General features: G+C 39.8%; 1 protein-coding gene across 11 annotated transcripts in view; it reads right to left on the reverse strand.

Annotated features, from left to right (window-relative positions):
* LOC120503824 (translation initiation factor IF-2-like) overlaps positions 1-18,651 on the reverse strand; it is a 92,883-nt gene that overhangs the window by 66,178 nt on the left and 8,054 nt on the right. For 8 of the 11 annotated variants that reach the window (XM_039712833.1, XM_039712829.1, XM_039712828.1 and 5 more), the window contains one exon: positions 16,922-17,007. In XM_039712833.1, coding sequence (XP_039568767.1) covers positions 16,973-17,007 — 35 coding nt within the window. In that variant the 3' untranslated portion in view covers positions 16,922-16,972. Of the gene's footprint in view, positions 1-2,485; positions 2,597-16,791; positions 16,846-16,921; positions 17,008-18,651 lie in introns of those variants that run through there. The other 3 variants (XM_039712832.1, XM_039712825.1, XM_039712827.1) reach the window with 2 other exon arrangements.

An 18,651-nucleotide genomic window follows, 5' to 3' on the forward strand; every position in this document is an offset into this window, starting at 1 on the left:
TTCACGCTTCCCCAAGAGGCAGCTGAAGGGCCCAAGCAGGGGTAAGACGTTATCAGCTCACTTCTACCCTGCCAGAGCATATCTTTACACACACATAGTGACACACTGCCTGCACCACTGTTGATCTTCATGGGCCAAAGGAGGTCCTTGGCTGGCAGCTCAGGGAATATCTCGTGTCATCTGAACGCCGTTACAAGGCTGAGTACTTAACGAACGAGTAGCTCTGCAGTGTTAGCCATAAAGTGTGTACAAAAGTGAAGGCAGTTAAACATTATGCTATCTGCCAGTCATTCATTGTTTGGAGAGAATATCCCAAGAGCATGGTTGAGCATTGGTGTCATAAAGATCTATACGTTGCTGTTGAAATGAGGTCATTTGTCACCATCTGGGATTATACCACTAGCAGTATACGAATGTATTCAGCTCCATGTTTCAGCCATATGGAAAAAGTGTAACATAGTGAGAAATGCAATCCTTTAATGGAATCCAGAGCACCCTCCAGAATGTTTTCCTTAGTTTTATTTCTTTGCAATGCAAGCTTAATAAGCACTGATGTAGCATTTAAATTGGAAGAGATGCGACATCTAGATAAGCTGGGAGATCTGCTGATACCAGCTGCCTTCTGATAGGAAAATCCCTTGCTGTTTCAGTGGAAAAACCCACCAGGCTTACTAGACCCAGAGGAAGGGTATGGCACAGCTGTGGCATGCATTTACCTCTTTTGACTTTTGTCTCTATAGACACCCTGAAGGGCTCCCTTATCACAACAGAAATATTCTCAAGTAATTATCACTCTGGAAAGTGTCACTCCTTTTATGAATTGAACATCATAAAATTCTAAAAGTGTAAAAAAATTGTGATTAGTGATAAAATCCTGATGGTGCACAAGAAAGCAGAAGTCCTTGTCTCCTTCCCTATCACCTACCCCTCCTAAAAGACTACGTTTGTCATAGAAAATTTGTGTTGATATGACCTCACAGCTTGTAGGATACTACGTTGATCCATTTGCAGCTGTAACACATAAAAATGGTCACAAATATAAACTCAAAAGCAGAAATATTTGTTTCTATAGTCTTTCCTGGTGGTGCCAGACTAGCTTCCCTATTTGCTGAATAGAGTACCTGAAACTAGATGTTATGTTGTTAAGGATCTGGAGTGATGCTGGTGAAGCTGAGAGGACTTCCTGTAAGAAATTAGTTCCATTGATTGACAAGCAATGCTGTCTGGACCAAACTCTGCTTCTGGCTGGGTGTTGTCTGGAGCGCCTGAAAGAATTTGGTGTAATTCTGAGTTTGACATCTTCGAAAAGGCTGTTACTGAGATGTACTTGCCATGGCATTGTAACCTAATCCCAGAAAAATGAAAATAAACCCTGAAAGAGATGGTGGGGTTTTCTGAGGCCAGGAGCAAATAATACATGTTGCTGTCTGGGAAAGGTACAAATAGCTGCAGCTCAGTGCAAAAGACTACATTATGGCTATATCTGGCTTAAGTGCTACATAGCTCTGTGGGCTGTTAACAGATGTTGCCAGAGCAACATGTTATGACAAGCTGTGTTGTATTTCTGAACCCAGTAATGTTACTGGCACCACCTCCTCCATCTGCCTGTGAATGGGAGTTACCTTTGGTTAAGTTCACAGCCCATCCCAAACAAATACCCTTGAAGCTCCATATGTGGCTCTAATGAGGCTCTGAGCTAAGTTCAGTGTGTGTGACAAATAGTCCTCTGATAGCCAAATTTTCCTTGTTGCTGTACAGGTCCATAGAGCTTGTCAGGATATTTTAAGGGCTACATTTTTAGAGGTGGATCAGGGGAGCATTTGACAGTAGGGAGGAAGTACAGATTGGCAGAAAATGGGGAAAGGGGGATGGAAAGAGGCAGATGAACTCTGCAATAAAGTAGTCATGTGGCAGTCCCATGCCTATATCTATATTCTCAATCAGACAAAGAAGGGATCTGTACTCAGGTAGGTAGATAATTTGCAATACAATTGAATTTGCTTGGGTAGACCCCTTTGTGTCTCATTTGTTGTAGAAAAGCTTAAACCCACTGCAATTAGTTTCAGGAAGTTTTTCAGAAAACTTTTTTTTTTTTATCAATCCTTTTACAGCTGTGTTAGGTTATTTTCTCTCCTTATGAAAATCCTGCAAATAAGCTCTTGGGAAAGGGTATGAATTGTGCAGTACATGATACCTCAGCTATTCAGCCTAGTAGAGGATGAGCTTTTCACACAGTGAAACAGATAAATCAATGGCAATGATGTAGGGAGGTAGTAAAGTCTGTGGGAAAAAAAGCACTTAGTATTCTGTAAGTCAGAATTCTATATTGTGTTGCTTAGTTTCTTTTCTTTCTTACTAATGCAGAAGAGACAACAATGCAGAAGCTCACCAAAGATTTCCTCCTTATTGGCCCTTCCTGATGAGTAGTCAGGAATGAGGAAAAATGAACAGAGGCTCCTTCCAAAGGGCAGCAGTGGTAATGGGTGCAGCTCGTGACAGCCCTCACTGACCCATCCTTCTTGGTTTGTGTGAGTCAAAGCAAAGAGTAATTGTGATGTAGTTCTTCATGTTTTGGTTTCTTGACAGAACAATAACACTGAAAGGATAAACGAAGTGATAAAACAAGCAAATCCTCTAACACTTTTATTATCTAATTGATTCTTTTCTCCCAGGCACAGTCTGCTCAGTAGCAAGATGGTGACTTGTAGTTTGTCAAAAGCAGCAGTTTGCTGGACCTGGAGACAGAAATGCTTTGAACAAGACAAAACAGGCATTTCAACAACTTTGCAAAAACTGGGCATTTAGTCTCTCTGTGAATTTGATATGCTAAAAATGACTGTGTCACGTGGTCTGTGACCAGAAGCCATGCTGGTCACGGCTGGCCAAAGCCAACAATGAATGGCCTGGGCCACCATTGCCAAGAGAAAAGGCTGATGCAGACCACAAGAGGCTTATTCCAAAAAGCACATAACCTTGAGGATCTGATCCACAAAAGTGCTGAAGTAAATGGGAGTTGTGGTTGCTCAACACTTCCACGGGTCAGGCTGCTCTGTCCTCATTAGCCATGCTGCTGCTGAATCCTACAAACCCTGACACTCCTTTCTGTGCAGATAAGCTATCGTGCTCCCAGCTCCACCCTGCCAAGGCCCACAGTCCTGCACCGAATGAAAGCCCCTAGAATACAACACTGGTATTCATTTTTGGTAGCCTAACATCTGCAGATGCCTGGTTTTACAGATCCTGCCTGTGACTAGCTCAGGCAGGCTGACTGATGCATTCTCAGAAAGATGGAGCTCACATGTGCAAGATCAGGAAAGCAGCCAAACCCTCAAAAGACCTATGAAGTAAAATAAGCAGGTTTCTGGGATTTGGACATGACATGTCTGCCATCTAGTAACTAGTCAGGGCTTGTTTCATGTAGAAAATGAAGAGTAAATAATCCAGTACCACATAAAAGAGGAATAAATTTACTGGGGCTTTTGACAAATGAGAAAAAGACTTTCAATGGTATTTTAAATGAGGTTCTTGGAAAACAATATAATTAATAATTAAAATAAAAATATGTGAATTCGTAAACTTGTTTTGTTTGGCTGTAAAAACAGTTGTATATGCTAAACTAATAGACAGGAATACAAGTGATGAAGTGTTACAGCAATAATAGTGTTGAAAACTCTGGGTCCCACTCTCAAATACAAAGAGGTTGTTAGCATGAGGTCCTGTTGGCATGAGATGTGATCTGGTAAAAATTTGACCAGTGAAGTGGAAGCCAGGACATCAGAAGTTCTGTGCTGTTTTGTTCTTTGATTGATTGGGTAAGGCACAAATTGGCACAAAGGACCACTTTCAGTCTCAGTTTACCCATTTGTAAATGAAGACGTATATCACAGTGATGTTATCAGACAGACTTAATTATTGTGATCTAATTAAAACTTCTCAAGCGTAAGGCATTATAGAAAGATGCAAAGTTTTTTGTTCCTAAAGTACACATAAGATTTTCAGATTTTCTAATCTTCTGCATTTGTATTTCATGGGTAACTTTAGCTGTGAATAATGTTTTCCTTTACACACACACACACACACATGTTCTGTTGAAAAATAACATTCTCTTTGCTTTCTAACAAAGTTTTCTGTAGTGTGGCTTGGCATCCAGAAATAAGGCTACAGTTCTGCTGAGCATTGATTTACTTTAAGTCTTCAATTTAGTTAATTTTTCTGAGCCATGCAAGATGCTGACTTGCAGATAGTTCTACAATAGCTAAAATACTGCTTACAGATATAATGCTGGTGGACAGTTTATTCATTATATAAAAGACCCCTTAACTTTACAAGCCAGAGTTGTTCATTATAATGAATGCTGATTTTCATCACAGGAACTATTAATCTTAATTTTAGCTTTTTGTACATAAAAGAGGATGTAAACAGCTATAGAAGTACAAGTGTTTGTTGTGCACAAGGGGAAGAACGAGTTAAGGGTCTCCTGATGAACATGCTACTGCTTTGGAAATACTGTGTCTCTCTTGCTAGAACATGGTGCTGGGTTTTTATAAAAAAGATCTAAGGGGCTGCTTGGTGATACTCTCGGTGTCCCTCTGACTTTACACTCCTTCAATAGGGAAGGACATGGCTCTGTCAGCCTCAGAGTCCTGCTCAAAGGTTGGTTTTTGGTTCTTGGTGGTAGAATAATGCTCTCTGACTTACTGGCAAATTGGATCTTGTATGGCCACCTGTAGCCTTACTGTGTGTCCTGCTGCTACTCACAGCAGGATGTTATGAGAGGCTGTGATCTCCACTGGACAACCCAGGGACTTGTGGTAGCACCCTGCAACTGGGGGCAGGATCTTGGTGAGCAGTAAAGGGGACACAGCAGGGCAGTGCTCAGAGCACATCACTGTGTTGTAGTGGAGAATAAGTGGAGAATAACACTCCTTCATGGCTAAGAAGGAGTGGAGCTGAATACTTGGACCAAGACATTTGCATTTTCACTGAGGGTTGAATAACGTATGTGAGTAAATTGCATTAAAACTGGAGAAAAATCAATATTTTGCACTGAATATGGAAATTAGGAGCCAATGTCAGAAGCAGCTAATGCCTCTCTGCTGGGGGCAGCTATGTTTGTCAGGGAGATAAGACAAATGTCAAAAAGAGAGCATATCTCCAGAATATTCACTGCAATCTGTGTGCCAGCTCTCTGGCCAGGCAAAGTGGCTCAGAGCAGCCCTGTTCTGTGGCATGGGTCTGACTGAGACAAGTTGGTGTCACAGTAAAATCCAAGTATCTGATTTTCTCTATGGCTTCCTTTGGGGTGGCCCGATAAAGTCACTTTTTCTCTGGTCTCAACCCCTTTTTTTTCCCCAAAGGTACACAGACTGTGACAGAAGGGCTCCTGCAGCCCCTCCTGGGGGTCAGCCCTCCACAAGCACAGCTGGGGTGGTCCTTGACTCGGACAGTGCTAGGTGAAGGTGACACCTTCCCTTGCACTGCTTGGAGAGGTCCTTCTCAGGTCTAACTCTCCTCTCACTAATTTTAGTCTTATGTAATTCAATTACTTCAGTGAGGTTGCCTCCCAATTTATGTCATAGAGAGCGAGCAGAGTACCAGCCCTTGAGCCTTTTGCTGAACAAAGTATGATGTTACACTATTTCTGGACATCATCATGTGCTGATTGTGCAACAGATAAGAATAATGCTTGGTAAGTCATTAGTACTTCAGTTCAATTTGTGCTAAAATAATCAGCTACATCCCATTTAGTTTCTAAAGCCTCCTCATTATTGCTGCAAACATCAGACCCATGACCTGCTTTTCACTGTGTGAGAGTAGGGTAAGTGAATTTAATGTGATCTCTGCATTACAAAAATTCTACTTCTGCTCCCTTGAAATCAGGTGGTACCTTATCATTGACTTCAGTGAAGGTAGGATCAGGTCCAAATTTCAAACACTTAATTTTCCATCAGAAGAGAGTCAGGCTTAAATTGCTGCACTTCTTTGGCAAATAATGAATGGGACCTCATTATCTCTCTTGGGACGTGACTTTACAGAAGATTACAAGCTGAAAGTATGCCACTGATAGACTGGCTCTGTCCTGAACTGTGAAATTTGCACAGAGAATCAGAGACTGCTAACTTTCAAGACACTTCATTCATTCTCCTATCATGAATGGTTTTGTCAATGAATGGGACTACTGACCTTGATGATCTAGTATTGGCATTTCCTGCTAGGTACGAGCACAGTGATGCTATGACTACTGAGAAATATCCCTCCATTTTTTTAAGATGAAAAGTCATCTAAAGTAGCATTTACCAGAACTTCTCTCCTTGTAAGGTATTACTGTGACCTTTTCAATTTCTAAAGAGTTTGGTATTTCTTATGAAAACAGTATACAGATTAAGAATTGAAGGAGTTTCTCCATAAGTTTTATGTACAAAATCTTGGTCTGCATTTCTGAACATAAATTTGCTAACGTGTTGTAAATGAAGAAGTGACAAAATGAATTTTATTAACTTTATTGTTATTGTATATTACAGGTGAAATGCAAATAGCACAGGAATAGAAAGTTTTTGACCATGATAGATCTATTTGCTCCTGCCACACATCCCTGGACTCTACTTTTTAGAGGCATTATGGGGCTAAAACCAGTAGTTCATTTGTGCTTCTCGAATGTCTATAATGGGTGCTGTGTAGAAAGCTGTGTTGAGAGTGCGTAAGAGACTTAATGATTTATGAATTTATTCTTACAAAACATTTCTGAGTCAGATAAATACTGTTATTGCTGTTCTGCACATGGGTAAATTGAGGGGCGGAAATCTTAAGTAGCACGCACAAGATCACCCAGCAAGTCTAGAGAAAATAGGCTGGAACCAGAACGTTTCATTTCTATTTTCATGTTCTGTAAGTGTTAGATCATCTTTCTCCCATGATTAGCTGCTATTCTGGCACAAACTTAGGACCATTATGATAGACCTATTTTTCATACAATGGGATGAGACTGCCATGGCTTTAATTACAAGCATGTGTTCACTCCTTTACGGCATTGTGATTGTTATGTAAGGTGATGTGTAAAATTAATGAATTTTAAATTAGGAGTTTACATTACAAAGCCTTTGGGGCAGGGAAAATTTGCTTTCTCCCTGTTCATACAGCACTTATTAACTTGGAGTCCTAGTTAATGACTGGGTCTTGGAACTGGTACACCAATGCAAGTATAAAAGTAATTATCAGATTATTTTTATTCAAGAAGAAAATGTTTTACATAAATAAGGAGGAAATCCCACCTTCAGAAATTTGCAGAAATGTTTGTACTTCTGACTGAACATACTTTTCATAGAATTCACAGCTGGGGTGGGACACGTAGTTTTAAACTTGAGTTTAGGAGTAGAAACATCCTAAACATGTCCCGCAACATATGTTTCTAAATTTTGTAAATTTAACCATACTCTTTTGGAGAACAATATGATGATTTCAGAAATGAATAAATGATGATACATTTATAGCTTCTTTTCAAAGAAAAGAAAGGTAGCCAATCCTTATGACTAATAACTATTATTTGAAGTACAATCTGAGACGCTTGTAAAATTTCAGCCAGGGTCTTGGCATGACTTGGTGCCCAAGAAAAGGATATCTATATTGGGAATCAGCTGCTCTTACACAATCTTTTTGATGATTTGGAACCACTTAAAAATAAGGAGTTGATGATATAATACATTCTTGGGATTTGGAGATGTTCACCCTATTCCTGCTTTGAATTAAGAGAATATATTGGTGGTTCAGTTAAATGTCTCTTAAGTCAAAATTATATGTCTTTCTTTATCCTGCATTTGAAGCCAGATCCAGCTCTTGCTGTAAAAAGAAACATACAGGTGCGAAGAGCTTTCAGCTGCTCTAAGAGTGAGATTTCAAATACTGCAGTGGATTTGAAGCTGTGGTCTGCAGACCACCAAAGATCTGGGGAGTGTCTGTAGAAGAGCTGGCTCATCAGATAGGATTGACTGGTTTTTTTGTTTGTTTGTTTGTGATTTTTTTGCCCAACAGTTTAATGGTGCTAAAAGTAGCTAAAAACGCATTAAATATTTCCTAGCTAGCACTTTCAAATGTTAACAGTTGTGCTTGCCTCAGGGCTGTTATTCAGCCATCAAAACCAGAAGGTTTCTGTGTGATCAGAAAATGGGTGAGTCTTAATGACAAAACTTAGGAAGATGCTGCTGCTGCCTGTAGTCTAAAACTCTTAAGGAATCTCTCGCCTATGTCTTGCTTAAAACCTGTTGGTAAATGCAAACATCTGACTTCACTAGGCAACTGAGCTGTATTTATATCATTGTGAGAATGCAGACAGGGTGCTCGTGAATTGTAATGATTTTTTCTGATGTGATACTGTTAGTACAAGTTATTTGGAGGACTTGCTGCTGGTAATACACTCTACAGCAGCTAATGATCACCAAATAATAAAATAAAGGTATGATATATTATTTAATCACCTAATAGAACATTGCAATCTATACATTTAATCTGAAAAGTTTATAAAAGATACAGGATTAAAAGTGGCAGCCATTGAAGTAGAATATATACTGTGCATTTGATTAACAATTATAAAAACATGATGAATCAAAAGCCTAGGCTATATTTTTCTCCTCCTATGTTATTCAAGTTATTTCTCTGCCACCTAAGGCAGAGAAATAAGTCTCAGTAAAATTTAGCCACCCATAGGTGTGGCATTTCTAGATCTGGTGTTCAGCTCTTGAAGGCGCTATTTTCCCACCAAATCTAGAAGGCAGAAAACTGTTTCACTCATATTTTTCTGCAACCAGAGAGCTGGACATAGCAGGGAAAAGCATGGGTTATCAAAACAGTTTTTGCTATGCAATATGCTTATAAATCAGAGATTTCACAATGCTACTTATACAGAGTTTATGATGGCAATTGTCTGTTTGTTACAACTGGGACTACTAAAAGGATTTGCCACTGAAATTCTTGAGGCCAGAATAATCTTTGGCCATTTTTTAGACTGATGCAATGCAAAATTTAAAAAAGAAAATAAAATGTAGATAAACCCTGTGCAAAGAAATAGGCACAACTAGGGGAATCCACTCTAGGTGACTTGTCTAAAAAAAGAAATTGATTTCAACAGCCACAGTACATCAATTGTGAATTGTTGAAATTATTAATCAAAGTCATTACTTGGGAATCAATAGAAAAGAAACTGTATCCATTTGCTCAATCCAGTAATTTAAATTTCTCAGGATGCCATGAATAAACTGTGAAATGTATCTTTAAAATAAAGTTTTTAATTAGAACTGGCAGTTCTGAACCTGCTGTTGGCAGGAGCCAACCTACTGAAAAAGAGCCCGATGCAATAGACTGTAAAGTGTATTTGCTTGATGCTTTAGCATTTAACAATAAAAAAAGAAAGGAAAAAAGAACTATCAACCTATAATACTTTAAGTTCTGTTTCAGCATCAACATTAGAAGATTTTTTTCTCTACAGTTAAAGCAGTTTGGAATTTTCAACTGTCATTCTTTTACAATAGGTAAAAATCTGCCAAATAGGTGCCAAATACAGATGGTTTCCTGAAGGGTGAAGCCAGTTTTACAGGAACACACACAAAAAAAGAAGAAGTAAAAATGAGTAAAAGGAAAAAAAAAAACCAAAAAAAACACTTGCTATAGCAGATTCAGCAGTTTTAAGTGCCACCCTACAATCCATGGCTGGACTGCTGGTGCCAGTAATCCTTCATTGGTTGTGACCTGATTCAAGCACTCAGCCAAGCACACACACTGAATTTCACTTTGCTTAAATTGCATTGTCTCTTATCAGGACTTAAGCATGTGCTTAAAGTTCAGTGTCTGAATTTTAAATAGGGTTTAGGCATGACACCTGCTTGGCAGAAATTACTCAGTTATTTTCAAATATGCCTCACTGCTTGTTCCCCAGAATAAGTGATGCTAACATTTTTTAAAATCCTGTCTTAGGCTGAATAAAATAGGTTAATTCCTAGGTAAGGAAATAAAAAGTTTATGTTAAGGGCCAAAAGATTAGGTGAATAAAAGGGCACTATGCCATCTGTCTCTGTTCATTCTTTTGAAAAATGTGAGTCCTTCCCTTTCACCTGTGGTTTAGGGGCCTTGGTGGCTTCTGCATTCCTCTTCTTTCACGTTGCTCTGACTGTGATGCCTTTTAGAAAAATCCATTTTTTCTGCAGTTGAAGCCCAATAACCCTTGTCACTGACCTCACCAGCCACGTGCTCAATGTGAGCATGACTCACAGTAGCAATGAGGAATCCTTATTCTCTCTAATTTGCCTTTCCCGAGGAAGAAAGGGGGAGTGGGTGGTGGTGGTGAGGGGATGGGGGAGATTCTGGTATTTCCAAACTCACTTGCTGGAAGTGTTGTGTCAGTTACGATAATTTGGTCTAGCACATAAATCCTTAGGCTGACTTGTGATTCCCAGCACACCCCTTGTAGTCTAATTGAGGAATTGCTTTTCTGTCAGTCACATACTGTGGTGGAAATACAAGAATGTGGGAAACAATAGGAGCAGGCTGGTACTGAGTCAAAACAGATAAAGCCAAATTGCTTGTTGGACTGAAAGATGGGAGCAAGTAAGTTGGTTAGAAAGCCATTGCTGGTGCCTGTACAGAGGGTACTTGCCTAGTGTGGGAGCAGGGAGGACAGACAGGCAAGCCAGGAGGAATGACATGAACCTTTTCTTTATGAAAGAGGAAGGATAAGAGCATCAAAATAACCCAGTATGCTGGAGCCTGCAGGGAGAGGAGAGTTCTCTCCAGACTGATCTGCAGGTAAGAGATAGCTGGGGTAAAATAAGCCCATGAACAGGTTGGGTGTGCAGTGAGTGATGCATGGACTGTGTGGGAGTGAGGGATCTGTGCTGGGATCTGGGATCTGACTGGGCTGCTCCCAGGCTGCCAGTGCTCTGGATCAGTTCAAGATGGCTGCCCAAGGGAGCACGTGGCGAGCTTCTTTTCCCTCTGGAGACTTTTGTTTGTTATTCCTTTTCTGGTTATTTCCTCTAATCTGAAGAACAAGATGTCCTTAATGAAAACAGATGTTTTGCTCCCTTGCATATGAAAAAAAATATAATTTCCCCAAAATACAATAAATCAAAAGAATGCTGAAACCAGTGATGGATTTCCATAAACTCCTTCATCAATGCCCTGACCTGGCTGCTCCCTTTGCCCCTGGCACATTGTGGAAGCTGTTGATGCAAAGGTCCGTGGTGAGTCCTGGGTGTAGGAGTGAGCTGTGTGCCTCTGTAAAGTGTAAACACCACACTGAGCTGGCTCACAGCTTTCCTCATCCATGGTCTCCCACTGTGAGATCCTGGTCAATGGCAGCTTTTGTCATTGGCTTCAGTGTAACTCGGAACTGGTCCCAGTATTTAATTTAAAGCACAGCACACAAAACACCAAAATCATAACATCCCTGCTACATTTATAGAGCTGCATAAGCCACCGATTAACAAATGGATGAGATACTGAACTTTGCTTTACCATCTGTCTTTAATTACATAAAATAACTTGAAGCAATTAACAAGAAAGAAACACTGTGACACAAATAAATAAATCCTATTGATAGAAACAGATGAGGGAATACTTGAATATATGGATGAAAGTCACCAAAGCTGCATGATCTGAACTCAATAATATTACAAATACTATCTGAAAAATTTACACTGACATTGCCAGTTATTTTTGAAAAAGAATAGTTACCTGCGGAGATGCAGAGAAACACAAGGAAAGCTTTGTGTGTGTGACTACAAAAGGCAATGTGTGGTCTATCCAACAGTCTAAGTTTTTCTTTCACAGATAAGAGAAATTAATATCAACAGAAAAATATACAAAGCATGAGGTTTCATAACTGTGGACCTACAATGAGTCATGTAAGTCTGTGTGCTTGTAAGTGTTTAGGCACCAGTCGGGATTAGGCTTTTTAACACTTTCCATGATTTAAGTTCTAAGCCCATTTTTTCAGCATTCAAATACACTTTTTTGCCTTCTCTGACTAAGCATTTAATACAAATGAGTACTGTACAACAGGTATTGAGTGACTGCTGAGTGGATTAAGAACTGACTGACTGATAGGTGTCAAAAAGCAGCTGTCAGCTCTGAAGGAAAGCTCTGGACTCAGTTTGCAGAAATGGGTGTTATGCTTGGCAGGCCCCAGGACTGCCCTTAATGACTGAGAGACAAGTACATCCCTAGCTAAACAATGCTTAGTAAATTAGGGAGGAAATTAAAAAAATTGGTGGAATGATAAATAAATTGTGAAGATGGAGCAGCCCAAATTCCGTAAGCAGGACCTCTGCAGAAAAGAATCTTAAATCATGCACAAATAATGTCTGTATTGATGCAATAGAAATCGTATCCCAAGGGTGGTGCTTGAAGAGTCCACGGTATCACTGCAGGGAAGCAATTGGACACAGGACTTGATCTGATGGTTTGGAAGAGGAATAACAACCTCTCTGAACAAGTTAGCAGGGATATGTGAGTTGACTTATGTGGCTGGGGTGTGTTGCAGCACAGTGGGTGCTAGAAATCTGAAAAAGGGTGGGAGAAAAAGTACAAGAACTGCTTGCAGATTCGAAAGTACGTTTTGTTTCCCTTACCAAAATGAGATGACTGGATTACAGTGTATAATTACCTTCACAACAAGAAAAAAAAAAGTGTCTTGCATCAGATGAATATATTACAAGAATCAGTGGGTGGAAATATAAGCCAAGTAAATTTAAGCAAGCGTCGAGGCTTGGATTTGTAGCAGTAAGTGTGATGAACTGCTGAAACAAACTGCCCAAGAAAGCAATTGTGTACATATCAAAATTGAATCCCTTTCTGGAAAACATATGTCAGCCAAGCAGAAATTTTGGACTCTGTATATAGGAAATCAGGTAACGGACATTTCTGACCTCAAAGGTCATAAATCAAGGACAATGTCTTTAATATTTTACTTATTTAATAACTTTAATATTTTAGGCCAAGTTTTGTTTGTTTCTTACAGCTAAGTCATCCAACTAATCCCAAGAAAACACTGAGACAAATAGTATCAGGAACGGCAAGTAGTATGGTCTTGTAAAAAGTAAAACCTATTAAATATGCCTTTCTTGTTAATAAGCAACATATCAATTCTATATATCACAGATTTGGGGGCCAAGGTTGTAGGCTGTGGCCAGGATGCTCCAAGCTGGCACTCAGCAAGCAAGGCAGTATGCTCAGGGAGTGAACTGAGAGATACACAGCATGATGGGAGTGTGGGTGAGTGCTCTATGGAGCACTGAATGTGTCATTTGACACGGTTTCAGGTATTCGTGTTGAGAGAAAGAACTTCCATTGTTTTGGCGGAGAACACTGCTGTGTAGACTAAAATGGGAGAAAGAATGTAAACAAAGAGCAATGATCAATTGTTGTAGCTTGTGGAAATGTCTTACAGGTCATGTCAGGGACTTTTGTCACACATTGTTCTATTTAGTATCTGTATGATAACCTCAAAGTAGAGGTAAACAGCAAAATAGTGAAATGTGGTGATGATACTAAACCAGGAAAGAATGTAAACAGAAGAAAGCAGATAATGATATCAAAGGAATGGGAGATACTAGAAAGCTAAGCACAGAATCGCTCAAACAATTCACAATTAAAAAAAATAGAAAACAAACACTAGGATATATTGGAATGTACATGTCTTGGCCATTAGTATTTTTATTTCTGATAGAGTTTCAAGGTATAGTGAAGAGAAGACCAGATGGGACAGAGGTATGAATTTGCACAGTTATGAAAGCTGTGCATATACAGATACGTACCATCAAGCAGGGAGGTAAGAATGCCTGTGTAAAAGATCTGTGCTATTACATTCAACTCTGTGTTCAATATTGCCAGCCACTGACTGACTGGAAGGCTTTGGAAGAAATCCCACAACGATTGAAAGGCTGGAAAAAACACTTGGGGGAAAGACTCAGGCTCAAACCAAACATCTCATTAAGCATAAACTTAACCTAAAGTGTATGAGCTGTGCTGCAGATTTACAACTCCCTTTACAGCCCTGCTAGGTGGCTTTAACAAAGGAACTACATATCAGGTTAAACAGTGCACATGTTAAAGCACTTCATCAGCCTGGAGCAGGAAGGGGTTTGGTTAGATCTGAGAGGAAACATGATCAAAATCTGTGAGTCCTTGGCCACCAAAAGGTGCATACTGGCTGCATCAAAATCACCAGGCAGTCGTTTATTACCATAAGGCATGGAAAAGGTCTGTGAAGTCTTAAACCAGCCAACATTATATACCAGGGAGAGAGGATGGCACTGAAATCATGCCTTTTTTGTGTTTTTTCTTTTAGGTTGAAAATTGGAAGGCTGTGAGATGGTCTTTCAAGAGTTCATATTGTTGGGGGTTTAGGATAGGTTTGAGTAAAGCACTAGAGAATGTACGTCTTTACATTGGAAGACTCAGTGTTCTTCCCTATCCCAAGAATTCCTACAGTTACCACAGAACCTTCACAATTCAAGGTGGGAGGAACAGTTCCCTTCTGAGCTCTGAAATAATCTCTGTGACTCTTCATAAAACAGTTACTGTGCGGCTGAATTCCTGATGCTGGTTTTCAAACCAAAGAAAATTAATCTTTAAAGAATAGGGCTGTGGAATGCTGAACTGGAATCACAGATATGGTGGGAATATCTCTCCTGTGTAACCATTTATTGTGCTTATAACTGAGAATTATCTGAAGTAGAGAGCAGTTTGTTCTCCAAGAATGGTATTTTGGGGGAGTTAGCACTCAGTGCTTTTGGAAAGTCAAGAGGAGGTGAATACTCATCTCCTTAGACTCCTAACCATTGGCACAGACTGAGAAGGGGTTTTTTATAAAATTTCAGTCAGAAATAGTGGGGGAAAAACCTCTCTTCTGGAAAAAATTAACACTTCAGTGTTTTGCTTAAATAATGATTCTAGGCTTATAATACTGTAAGTATCACATGATTTTATAGCTAGTATTAGCAAATCACTGCAGATTTAATTTCATCATTCAGAAATAAATTAGGGAAGAAAGTGTTGACTTTGGTAGGGATTTAGTCCTGGAAAATTAGCAGGCACTTTTCTGGGCTTTACTAGTCAATACCCACAAGAATTTAATAAAACCCTTGCATAGATTATGAAATAAGTAACAGGGAAAGACCAAATGAGTGATGATTAGGGCAGAGCTTCCCTTTAAAAGTCTTGATCGAACAAATTTTTCAAAGTCAGGTTTCTCATCAGAGGATTGAAGTCAGGATATAGGGTTAAATTATTCACATGAATGAGTATCTACAGATCTTTCTCCTTTTTCTTTCTCACTAACCTTTACAGTCCAGTTTTATGTTGTACTGCTTTATTAATACCTTAGTGCTTTTCCTCTCCCAAAAGGATGTCTCTATAAGATCTTTATGTGCCAAACTCACAACCTGCTGCTCTCTTCATGCATTTGCCTAGTTTTAACATTCAGCACTCAGTCCCCTTTGGATATTGAGTTGCTGCAGCAGTTGTTAAATATTTTATGTGTAGTACAATACAAAAGCTACCAAAAGAGGGCAACATATGAGCCAACAATAAGAAATGCATTCTGACAAGTTTACGGTTGTGTATTTGTGACATCCTCCCCCCTTTTTTTTTGATAGAGAAAAAAATTTTAGCAGAGCTGGTCAGTAAACAGAATTTCCATCCTATGGGAAATTCCAACACTTGGGGAAAAAGAGAAGGTGGTGAAGTTTTCAGGGACTGAGAATTCCAAGAGAATATATTTGGCATGGTGGAAGTGTTCCGTAAGTGTCAAATCATTCTCACACCAGAAAACCCGAAAGTTATAATGACATTAAAATATTCAATTTAGTAGGAGAAATGCTAAATATGTGAAAGCTATATAAAGTTCAAAACAAGATTAAACAAAACAAGGAACTACTTATATGTTTTCACTTTATGGAAAACAATAATTTAAATATAATTTACTGTAAATAATATTTTAATTTGTCTCCATTAAAAATGTTGTCAAAATAAGTATGCTTTCAAAAAAGCAAGCTGATTAAGATGAAGTTGTATTTCCTTGAAGAACATTTCCTCTGAACATGGTTTAATTATCTTTTCTCTTCATGAAATGCCTGTGAGAATTTCAGAATACTCTTAATAACCCTGCAAGAGACTAAGGTAAATTGGCTGCATCCCAGAACTGTCCCCAGTGCTCTGTTTGTGAAGTGAGACAACGCCAAGTGCCCAAACACCAGGTGTGTGAGCTCTGGAGCTATTATGCCCTGGACAACACTGAATGTGCACTCATTGCCAAACAGTTTATTATAAACAAAGGGTTTTTTAAACTATTCCATAGCACTCCAAGGAATTAGACGGTCTTGAACACGTGCCAGCATGGCAATGGGTACAATAAGCAAATATAATCTACCTCACTTAGGGTAAATATTTAGCTACAAATGTATTGAGAGCTCTTTAATTCTTTGTACACTTCTGTGATGAGAACCAGAGGAAAGGCAGTGGCGATGCAAGGACTGGAGGGTGATTTTTTCTTCTCTTATCAGCTGCACAGATAGGCTAGCTGCCAGTCAAATTAAAAACCTCACTGGAGGAAATGAATGAAGACCTGTAGGTGTAGAAATCTGCTGTTTATACAGCTGCCTCAAGTTCTGCTAATGATCAACCAGAATCAGCCACATCTTCATGGAGATGTACAAAATTCTGTGGCAGTGTCCAGGAGGTTGACTATGGAAATCAGGGCATCCTCAATTTTTTTTCCCCATTTATTTTTTAAATCTCTTTTTTTTCCCAAAATTCTGCTTTCCGCCTGACTCTATTATGGTTTAGAATGCTGGAAAGTATCTGGAAAGGAAAAAGGGTCAGATCTGTGATCTACTTGGAGGGCAATGAAATATTTGGAAAGTTTGGAAGTACTCACCCATTCTGAAGACAGGATGTTCTGCTTGCAGGAGCAATACCTTATCTTCTCTCATTTACCCACGTCCTGCTTTTGCATCTGTATTTCTGCGGATCCCAAAAGAAAAGATTTATTCTTCCTAGCCAGAAACAAGCAGAGGTTTCTGTCTGGAGGGTTTCTGTACTGTCTGATCTATCTCATGAACAACGACTTCACATCATTCACCTGATGGAGGGCATCAGGATCACAGGATATCCAATGAGATGTTCAGTATAGGAATGACAGCAGTGCACATTGTCTGTGTGGCTGGATTGAGTGTATTGATTCTAATCACAAGGTGTTCAGACAGCTTCTGTATTCTGGATATGCGGGAAGATATTTATAGTTGTCTGCTTGCCCTTCATTTCTTGTACTGCTCATCTATTTTTGATTAATGTCTTGAAACCCTCTCCCAGGCAATGATGCTACTTTTGGGAGACAAACAAGGAACAGTATGGAAGGTAACAGAAATATTTTAATAGCATTGAAAGGTGTGGTTCATTATCTGTTTTTGTTTATTTGTAGGGAAAAAAGGTGGCTTGCATCCCTAAATAACCTTACCTCATGGGTATGAGCCTACATGTCTGACTGCCATCTTACATCGACACTTTACCCAGCAGCCCAGGGATGGGTGTTTATTCAGAAAAGAATTGGCCCATGCACACAGACACACTGATTCTCACAAATGGTTCTGTGTATGCCTTGGCTTCTCGACTTCTGCCAAATTCAAGCCTAAATTCTAGGAAGCAACAATAACACTAACAGGAATCGCGTCAGACTTGAAAGTGATTGCTTTAGCTCTGTGAACACAAAATGGACTTCTTTTTCTTCCTCAGAAGTGATTTTTAAACATGCCTTGGCTTCTCTGAGCCAGCATAGTTTCACCCTGCCAGTCAGGTTACGAAGACAAATCTGTTACCCCCTTTTGCAGATGTGGTATGTGAGCCTAGTTACATCACATTTTGAGGCAGATGGATCTCTGAAAGAAGCTCCACTATCCAATCATGTGCTTTCTGCCCCTTGCTATTGATTCTTGTGGTTAGTCTGTTTCTGATTTTATTTTTCTGTGTAGTTTAAGGGCAAGTCTGTGGTTTGCCCCATGCGCCCAAATGAGGGAGCAAGGGTGCAGAAGACTGCCTGAAAATAAATAAATCAGAAACAGATAGACTAATTACAAGGATACATGCCAAGGGATGGAGAACACACAGCACCCTCATGATCAGATATGCCTGGCCTGTTGGAGGAGGATGGATGTTTCACTGTGTGATGTAACCCTGCACCACATTGGAGAAGAGAGCCGGAGCGTCCTCTTCCTTGCCTGGCTGAGCAAAACCCTCTCGTGTGGTTTGCCCACACGGCATGTCCCAGCATGGGGAGGAACAGCTTCCCTGAGGTAAGGGTGGGGAGGAGCAAGGCTGAGAAATCAGAAGCTGCTCTTGCCTCCCCAGTGCCTGCCCCAACAGCCAGCAGGGCTAAGCTGACACGAGGAAGGATGTAATCTACTCCTGGTTGTTTCATGCTCAGGGCACGTTACTTCCTTCCACGGACTAAGAGGATAGTCATGGATGTCATCCTGACTCACGGTCTCCTGGGGCAGCATGGCTCTGTGCCATGCCTATAATCAGATGACCTGGGGGGTGAATTAGGAAGGCTTTTGATGTCATTCTCTGAGTGCTGCACCACAGGAGACAAAGACTTCTTAACGTAACATC

This window comes from Passer montanus, unplaced genomic scaffold, assembly GCF_014805655.1.
Source record: "Passer montanus isolate IOZ18808 unplaced genomic scaffold, ASM1480565v1 scaffold27, whole genome shotgun sequence".
NCBI lineage: Eukaryota > Metazoa > Chordata > Aves > Passeriformes > Passeridae > Passer > Passer montanus.